This window comes from Candoia aspera, chromosome 7 (assembly GCF_035149785.1).
Source record: "Candoia aspera isolate rCanAsp1 chromosome 7, rCanAsp1.hap2, whole genome shotgun sequence".
NCBI lineage: Eukaryota > Metazoa > Chordata > Lepidosauria > Squamata > Boidae > Candoia > Candoia aspera.
The window spans coordinates 27390858-27400765 of NC_086159.1; the positions used below are offsets into that span (position 1 = coordinate 27390858).

Genomic DNA, 9908 nt, shown 5'->3' on the forward strand with positions numbered 1-9908 from the left:
GTGTATCTAGCTTCCTTGAACCCACTGCTGCTCCTTTTTCTTGACCTTGCCTACCTGAAAGGCTGATAGAATCTTTTCTGGCATGGAATGGAAATTATGGGAAGAAAATATTCAACTATGAAATCTGTTAAATCAAATATTTAAAAGGGACAGAGCATGGGGGACACCTATGGTCTCAGAGTGATGGGCCCTCAAGCCTCTTCTTTTGGCATCAACAGGAACATTCTCTGACTGCAGTAACTGAAAATTGGTGACATGTTTCCCCATCATTTTGATGTAGGAAACTCCAAGAACGCTCTCCAAAACACAAAATGAAAAAAAATCCAGTCTAACCCTGCCTACTGTCCAGCCCGTCATGCTATGCCCCCCCCTCCAACTTTAGATGTGCGACCGTAGTCCTCAAAGGTCCCTCACCTCTACCCATAACAATAAATCTAGTGGCAATAACTGTTATTCTTGGGAATATGTGGGATACATTTTATTAGCAGGACCTCACTGCTAAAAAAAACAAAAAAACAGGCCTGACATAGCGAGATGCATCTGTGTTTGTTCGTTTGTGTTTAAATTTGTCCTTTATATAATTTTTTTCAGTGAAATGTGTTACTGGTGTTATTAGCACAGGTGCTGTGGAAATCTAAAACAGTGGCCAGATGCAGATGCCTGGAGCAATTTGGAGCCCTGCTCTTGCCATCTTCTAATACAGTAGACTCACTAGGACCTACAGATGGATGGTGTATCTTGGAGAAGACACCCAGTCCAAGTTGCTCTTGAGATAGCCCTGGCTGGCCTAGATTTTAAGTGTAAAAACCAAACCACCTCTGTTCCAAGAAGCACTTTCTTTCAAAACTACTTCTGTTTACGTACATTTTTATCAGATGAAAAACCTGTAGGAAAGAGGAAACCACACACCGGGGTCCGTACTCAGGGCCAAAATAAGCAAGCTAGCACCAGCCACATTTTGTCAAGACATCCCACACATAAATAACATGCTGGGGATAATGGCAGCTAAGGTCCTTGAACGTAGAAAAGACAGTTGCCCTGACCTATCTATCAACTTACCCCATGAAAGAGAGCGCGCGCGCACGCGCTATCATGCCAGTTTGGTGTAGTGGTTAAGGCAACAGGCTAGAGACTGTGAGTTCTAGTCCTGCCTTAGGCACGAAGCCAGATGGGTGACCTTGGGCCAGTCATTCTCTCTCAGCCCTGGGAAGCAGGCAATGACAAACCAATTCTGAAATCTTGCCAAGAAAACTGCAGGGACTTGCCCAGGCAGCCGCCAGGAATCAACACTGAGTCAAAGTCACTGTATGTATGTATTTATGTATCCCCTTTGATGCTAAAATCAGACCTTCTGTTCTGCCTGTTTTATGTGCAAACAGAATACATATACATACAAAACAGGACTGCCACTAGCTTATCTGATCTGGCACAAAGGATGATCACTAGCTGGGAACACATATGACTATTTTGCTTCAAGAGAGAGAGAGAGAAGGAATATTAAAATAAAGCACGTTTTCATAATGCTTTTATTTTTTCTTACATTTAATACATTGATTGTAAGTCTTAATATGATGTATGAGTTTTGTATGACAGTATATTTCATTAATGTCTGGAGTAAGCTTTGTTAAAATCTTAGAAGACACATTTATTCTATTACAATATATGCTGAAGAAATAGGGAGTACTGTAGGACATTCAGTGCTTTTTCACATAACAGCTCCTATTTTCTGTGAATTTTCATCCCACAACCTTTTTAGTGAATATTTTTCAGCACTTTCAAGTTGCAGAGACAACACTGATTCTCCATGCACACTATTTAAAAACATTATTTTAAGGACTTTCCCACAAATGGCAAATCACTGAATCTGAGAACTAGTTTTCAAAAACTGCCTGTATCTCCTGTTTTTGAACACTTCTACCATTCCACTATAAAGGCTGTATGATATGAGGGAAAAAAATCCTATACAAAAAGACTAAACTAGAGCTTTTCCAACAGTTTTCCTGCAGTCAGAATACTAATTCACTACAAATTTACTACATCTGTTGTACACGTGACCATGTAATGCTGTGATGGTCATAAATGCAAACTGGTTGCCAAGCACCCAAATCGTGATCATGTGACCATGGGGATGCTGCAACAATCTAAGTGTGAGAACTGGTCGTAAGTCATTTTTTTCAACACTGTTGTAAGTCCGAACTATCACTAAAGAAAGGTTGTTAAATGAGGACTACCTGTATCATTCTGAGCCTTAAGCAAAGCCAACCACATTTGAGGATGCTTCCAGTCAGATGACTCCTAGTAATTACCAGTCAAACTATACTGTCCTGCTCTTCCATCTTTTCAGTTCCTGCAAAGTAGCCCAGTGCATTGAAAGGGGTCACTGGGATGTTTGACAAGGCATAGGAATTGTTTATTACCCTCATTTTCTTCATGCCTTAAACATTCCTTCCACAGTATATGTGATGGCTTTCTCCCATCAGTCTGCATGCTGTTTCTCCTATATTTTAGAAATATTTCCACCCAAAGTGACACTTGCACTCTTCTTAAGGATGCTAAAATCTCGTAACATCATGGGAAAAAGCCCTACAAAGGAAAGGCCAACTCAACGTGCAATCAAGAAGTTTTAATATTTAAAAGATATACACACACATATATATACACACAAACCATTGTTTGATTATTTGACTTGCCACAAAGCACCATAAATTCTGCAGGCCTTCATGTTACCCCCAACATATCTCCCAGCAAACTCAAATTATTTTTCAGTCAAATTTGGCATCAAAAAGGCTTCTTTAGCACCAAGAATTATAAGGTTTTTAATATAGCACCAAAAAGCAGGCCTACAACCACATAGCAACTATGCACAAACTTTGTCCTTGGGACTTTCGATGCTGCTTCCTAGTAGAGGCACTTGAGGGAGTTCTGCTGAGGCAGGAATGGAGGCAAGGGCTCAAAGAGTTCAGGGCTCACATCTGGAAGCAATTCAGTGCTAGAAATCCTGGTTGTTCCCTCTGGAGACACAGGGACGCCATGTGTTGCAAACAGCCAACAGCTGGTTTTCTAACCACTACTTTGCAGAGAGAAGGAATTCAGTTTGTTATGCAATCAGCTACAGCCTTCCTTGTATTACAAAAACAGGCATCCTGGCACTTCCCACAGCCCTGCCTGTACAAGGTTACCCACTGGGTCAAAACAAAAATGCATGTCCTATTTACCTCAATTTTTTTCTGAAGAGTTTGAGAAGCCTCTTGGTCTGAAATTACCTATTGTTGTACAATGCTTAGTTGCCTGTGAGTGGAAGAGGCAGCAAATGCATATGGCATGGTGTCTGTGTATGTTCACCATCCATACACAAAGGGTACTGTTCACATACAGTGCTGATCTATAATATCCTGACCACAACCCTATATGGTGGGTCAGCATTGTAATTCCCATATAACAGATAAGCACTGCTTTGGGGAATAAAAAAGGAGCTCAGCATAATTAACTTATACATACCTAATTTTATGTTGTGTGCAGAGTGGAAATAGGGATGGGGGAGGAAAAGAAATGTGCCTTTAAATCCTCTTAAACAATTGTGATTTACCATGCTGTGATGATGAGAAAAATTCTGGATGGACACTTCTGGGTTGGAAGGTTAACTTCCGGACCACCCTCCGAATGACTAGATTAGTGGCATCCAGAGTTCTTAAGAATGCTGCACGCCCCAAACGGCATATTTTGCACTTATTTGAGGGTGACTCTTGGGAGAGCAGAAGAATGGAAAACTAGGGAAGACAGAGAATAAAATGCAGTTTCCTGGAGGAAGGCATACTGAATATGAATCTGCTACTTTGCAGTATTTTATTGCAGGTCTCACATGTGAAAGTAAAAATTCCGTCTAGAAACTTTATGTTTTTTCCATCCTTGCAGTAGCCTATTTCTTATAGGGCTTTAGCAAGAGAATGCTAGCCTAGGCCCCTTTGTCTCCATATACAGAAATAGCACTTGCTGCCCTCGATGAGAGAAGCTGATATGCAAGTGCTCGTATCTTTCTTTTGTTTATAATTCCTTGGGACCTTTTGCCCTTACATTTAATAGTTTACCCACCAACCAGAAGAGCTGCCCAGCGTCTTAGCCTTGAAGGGGGCAGATACTGGGGGCATCATATAGCACTTGTTGGAAATTTCTTAAAACAGCTACATCTTTTCCTAGGATCGCACAGCTGCAGCATGATCTCTGAAAAAGATCTGTTTGCTTTTAAGAAGTTGCTGCCAGGTGCTATGTATGAACGCTCCAAAGAATTTTTTCCCTTAGACTCTGAAGCCCTAGCCGGTCCCAATAACTAATTCTACCATGGGCCACAGGCCAGCTCACAGTGATATTAAAGGGAGCCCCGCTGACTTCTTGCCCAAGTCATGGCCTTTGTGTGACCTGCCTATGGGAAAATCTGAAATATGTCAGATTTTATGAAATATGTCAGCTGAATGAAAGTGGATTCTGTTGTAATAGATTTATAGATTTGTTGTGATTCAATCAATTACAACACATTAATTTGGGCACCAGCATGGAACCTCTTTAGGAACCTTCTGATTTCTGGGATAAATTAGAAGCACTATTTTTTAACCCTTTTGCTGTCTGAAGTAAATCCTAAGGAGGATAATTCTGCATGATTTTAACAGTGATGGAAAAGATCCCTAAGTTATACAGTGTATAACAAGTGCCCTAGACAGATGTACAAATCACAGTTACGTTTGCCAGCCCTGTATAACATTTACAAGTATAAATTTGGTGAGGCTGACTGCAGCCTATCAACCATATATAGCTGCCCACCAGGAACTCTTTGCAAATAGAAGGGGGCTGTTATGCACTTGAAATGCCAAAATAATATATCTTGGCTGGCCTACATTTGGTTTGAGATCGATATGGAGGCTTAACTCACTTGAGACAACTCAAATCAAGGATTTTCCCTCATGTAAACAATCCAAATTAGAACATTCTGCTTAGGAAGTATCATGTCCAAACAAAGTTGTTCACAAAATGATTCTGAGTTAGCAGGTACAGAAATTTCATGAGGCCATTTAGGATTTCCAACCCATACCTTGCAATCACATCCACTGTTGAGGATGACAAATCAGCAAGACTTTTCTGGATTTTTTTTTTTTTGACTCAAGAATGTTATTTTTTCCAGTTGGCATTCTCAAAAGAAAAAAGAAGAAAAAAATTCTGCAGTGCTCTCTCTGTTTTCAGATCTTTTGGTCTTTTCTTATTATTTGCAGTAGTTCATAGGAAATCAAGAGGATGTTTGGAGGATAAATTTGAGCTTTGGAGGAAAACAGCTATTCGAGACTGGGCTTGATCAGATAGCCACTGAAAGTGATGTAGACATCCACATCATCACTGTAGATGGCATTGTCACGCTCTCGCTTGTAGAGACGCACCCAAACCTCATCATTCTCCCGCAGCTCCAGCATCAGACTCTGGCTTTGCATAATGCTGCGGTCACTGGGCTGAGCATAGAGAATGACCTCCTCTTGGTCATTCCGCATGACATGCATGTAGGTCTCCTTGAAATTCCAGGTGTGGACATTGAGACTGAAGAAATACAGGCCTGCCACATAGCAGTAGAACTTGCCCTTAAACATGTCAAAGTGGCTATAGAGGTTCACAAAGACAGTGTCAAAGATCAAAGCCTGGTAGCCTTCATTACTGTGGAGAGCCTTCTTCCGGCCCACTGAGAAAGCTGCATACTGGTGCTTGCAGGGATCTCCAGGTGCCCCCATTTGTCCCTTGCTGCCCTTTGGGCCCTGGGGTCCCCGATCACCGGGGGGTCCCTCTTTGCCCCATTTCCCAGGAACTCCAGCCTCTCCTTGATCTCCTTTTTCCCCTGTGGAAAGAGGGAGAGAAAAAAAAGGGAGAAGCTGTGGCGGACAACCACTGCTTGTGGGTGGCTTCAGAACCCTGCCTTACAGTGTATTTTCATGCATATGTATCATCTCTGGCCACCATAATTAAAGGATACTACAGAATTCCAGAAAGGGAGGTGGTGGGAACACAGGAGGTGATGTAGGATATGATAGAACATGTGGAAACAGCTCTTTCCCTGAGGAGATGCTTGGATGATCCAGCTAGAGAAGGACAAGTTTAAGTGAAAGCCATATCCAAGTAAAGCATACATGCTACACTTGTCTGTAGCAGCCTCTGCTTTATCTGTACTAAAACATACTTTCATTTTGGCTGAAGAAGTGGGTATGTTTTGGTCCTCATCTGTACTGATTCTAGACTTTTTTAACCAAATGGAGTCAATTCTGGGACTTTATAGCAGTCTTTTCCAACTTGTCTCAGATGTTTTGGACCACATTTCCCATCATCTTTAGCCAGTACAGCCATGGGATATAAGACTAATAAGACTGAAAGTTCAATGTGGTCCAGCATTCTTTCCCTAAATAAGTATTTCCATGGTGGCTGACAGTTACTGGCCTGGGAAAGATGACACACATGTCTTTAGCACAATAATGTACATAGTGGTTTACCAAGGCAAATAAACAGATCACAAGGTCCTGCCAGGGAAGCTTCCAATTTGAATCTAGGTACAGAGACGAAATGACGAGGAAATAGTGAGAAAGGAGCATGAGTCAGAAGGTAACAGAGGACAAATGTGAGCTTACCTTTCAGAATTGTGATGTTGATATATGGACGAACTTCTGGCATTACAAATGGCAAAGAGCGAGGTCTGTCTGCACCATGACTGGCTTCGGAGGACCCAGGGACATCCAGGGAGTCACAGCATCTCTTGCAGCCACTCAGGCTGGGAGTGACTTCTTGTGGGCTAAGCTCCTCACTGGGAGCCCCAAGCACAAAAAGTGGGAGCACAAGAAAGGCCAGGGGGATGCTGACTGGGATGGCTTCCATTGTGAACTGCAAGAGAGTTCAGTGAAAAGGAAAGGAAACCAGATTGGAGCTGATATGAAATAGCCAGGTGTTGGACCTCATTTTCCTAAGAGAACCATTCAGAAATACTAAGGCAGGCAAGTAGACAGAATCTCTTGCCACTGATGTTTTACAATGACCAACTTCATCCCAAGACAGTTGACTTAAATTCATCAGTTCTGACATCACATGAGAAATAGTCTATTATCCCACTACAAAGTGTCAATCAGCTCATCAAGGGAAAAATGTTTTGTGCCATACCAAACAACTATTCTGTGAATAGGTGTTATCTCTGTCTGCACTCTTTACATTTCATTTCACTCTGATCTTTCCTTTTTATTATTTTAACTTCTGCAACCATTAGCAATTCTCCCTTGGGATAATACTCAATGCATCTATGAGTCCACAAATGTTATACCTTAATAAATGTATTGACCCTGGAACTTATTTTGCAGGGGAAATAAAGGGCATATAAATTCCTTTTATACCGCTATTTTCTGCTTCCATTCTGTACAAGTTATTAACTGATGCTGTGATGGAAGGGAAAACGGCTATCTCTCAGTTGTGCAATACAGATCACTAGGTGATCTGTAAACAAATTATTTCTCATTGTAGGTGCAGCTGACTTTAGAGCTGATCCCTATAGAAATCTGAGTCTTTTTCCTTCTGTGTGGGGTAGCTTTGAGTGGGAATAGAGATGTAAGATGAAAAAACTGCATGGGTAAAAATAACCCTAGCATCTACACTAAAGGTCCAGTACAAATCCTTACTCTATAAGAGCTGCAAAACTTCCTGATTCTCTTGCTGTATCTAGCTTTGGTCCCATAATTGACCATCTGGAAATAGTTAGCTTCAGAAATCTATAAAGTGAGCAGTTGTCATTTTTAGGTACAGAAACATTTAAATTTTCTAATTGAAAGTAAGTAGCCCCCTGAACCGAGCTCAACTCACAGTAAATGCTTGGACACCTCCATGCAGTTTTCTTGGGGATAGTATGAAAGCAGATGGCAACTGCCTTCTTCAAGGATGGTTTCTTTTCTTTTTTTTTCCCTTTTGGTTTGCCCAGGATAGCCCACAGCCCTAGAGTTGGTCTCCCTTTCAAGTGCTGATCAGGTCCAACCTTACTTACCTTTTTGAGATCAGCCAAGATCACCTTGGTGCTGCTGCCCCCTAGTTCCCATCGACAGTTTTAATTAAGGCTGTCCTTAATTAACTAGTTAAACTGTCCTTTACCCTCTCTTTAGGTACATCATCAAAGCCATGGTAATATCTAGACTTTGATCTTTTCACTTTGATGACTTAAGCACTGCTGTTTTTTTCAATGCTTTTGTTAAAATAATTGTCCTTGGAGGGAACTTCTAGATGAAACAGCTGAATAGGAAGGTAACTAAAATATTGATCACTGGTGAAGGGGAGAAGATGGGAAAACAGTTGCCACTAATGTACTTTTTTAAAAAAACCTCCAACATTCCCTATCCTTAAATCAATATACCATTCTTTAAACTGAAATGGTCACCATTCACAATGGCTGCCTGCTATATTCTGCAGGAACTACTGGTCTATTGACCTTCACAAGACTTTTGGATTTTTATTTTTGTACATTTGTCTATTGACCATAGCTGCTCTTCCCTAAATAATTTCCAGTTATGACTCTTTTTTTCTATTGCAGTATTTCTCAACACACACCCTGTACCCCCAAGATGTGACTGAGGGGCATCCCACTTGTATGACTTTGGTGCTTAACCAGTGATATAATTCTACAACAGCTGGACTCAGTTTTGAGAGCCGCACAATGGGAACCCAAGTAACGGGAGCCAAAATAAACCGCCAGCGAAACCTTGTGGCTTGGATAAATTTGCTATTATTTTCAATCGCGATTGTGTTATTTTTGCTTGTGCAGGGATGCTGGAAGTAAGTCTCACTCTAGTCGTCTCTGTTTAGAAGCCGACCTTCCGAGACGCTAAAGAGTTGCCTTCTGCCCCGGGATGAAGCCATCCACCCTCTCCCGGATCCCGCCCGACCCCAGCCTCGCGCGGCGCATCTCTCCCGGGAAGTCTGTCGAGCGCTCGGAAGGCAGAGCTCTGCAAGCTTCGCCGGAGGGGCGGAGGTGGACTTGGCGGAGCTGCAGCATCGCGACGGGGGAGGGAAGGGGGGACGCCGGAGCCGGGTGCATTTGATTCCTGGCTCGGCCGGAGTTGGGGAGCTTGCAAAATCGGGAAGGAAGGAAGGAAGGAAGGTGAAGCGGAGGGGGGTTGCAATCTGCAGAGAGCTCTGGCGCCCGCGGGCTCCCTGACTCGCTGCAGCAACCGGGAGGCTCACCCCAGCGGAGATGCGCGTCGCCGCAGGTCTTTATAGGAAGCCCTCTCTGCTCCTCCGCTCGCCACTCAGGCTCTCCTGCGCGTGGGACGGCCGCTGCTCGCGAAGCCTGCCTGGGGGTTTCTTTAACAGCTTCTTGTTGGTACGCAGTCGCCTCAGACCACCGGCTTTGGTTCCGAGCCCGCCGAAGAGACTCTATGCCTTCCCCCGCTCCCTTCCCTTTCCTCCCCTCTTCGGGTTCCGCAGGGTGTTAGGTTTCTAGAGCAGTTAACTCTTTCCTCGGCGATAGGAACCGTTTTCTTCCCCCTCTTTCCCGGCCTGGCCCAACTGCGCCTGCTCAGCCCCGCTCCCTTCCTCTCTTTTGGGACCGGCCTGAACCCGAAGAAGAGGCGCCACGAGGAGCAAATTCATCCCAGTGTGTGAGTCCTCCGTAGTCAACTGGGGCTTCGTCCCAGGTAGCGGAGAATAGGATCGTTTTGGGCAACCAAAGCAGCAAATGGATAGCAGAGTTTCGAACTGAAAAGAAAGTGGGCTGAGGTGTCTGATGCCACCTTGGGCCGGCAGGCAGGTGGACAACAACTTCTCTAATTCCCAACCAGCATGGATAATGTTCAGAGATGATGGGAGGGGCATCCAGAAGCATTTGAGGACCCAAGGTGGGGAAAGGGGTAACCACTTACTCA

At 43.4% G+C, this 9908-nt stretch overlaps 1 protein-coding gene across 1 annotated transcript; it reads right to left on the reverse strand.

The window, feature by feature from the left end:
* Positions 1 to 2608: 2608 nt before the first annotated feature.
* On the reverse strand, positions 2609 to 9690 carry C1QTNF6 (C1q and TNF related 6). Its single transcript, XM_063308230.1, has 3 exons — positions 9229 to 9690; positions 6648 to 6897; positions 2609 to 5866 (listed from the first exon to the last, which is right to left on the reverse strand). The coding sequence occupies exons 2-3, from the start codon at positions 6889 to 6891 to the stop codon at positions 5319 to 5321; spliced, it is 792 nt and encodes a 263-aa protein (XP_063164300.1). The 5' UTR covers positions 6892 to 6897; positions 9229 to 9690; the 3' UTR covers positions 2609 to 5318.
* Positions 9691 to 9908: the final 218 nt, after the last annotated feature.

Bases quoted from the DNA above. Each gene is read 5' to 3' on its own strand.
- C1QTNF6 (XM_063308230.1), bottom strand. From the start codon at position 6,891: ATGGAAGCCATCCCAGTCAGCATCCCCCTGGCCTTTCTTGTGCTCCCA. The intron at 5,867-6,647 runs GTAAGCTCACAT...CTCTTTCCACAG, and splicing joins CAACATCACAATTCTGAAAG to GGGAAAAAGGAGATCAAGGA.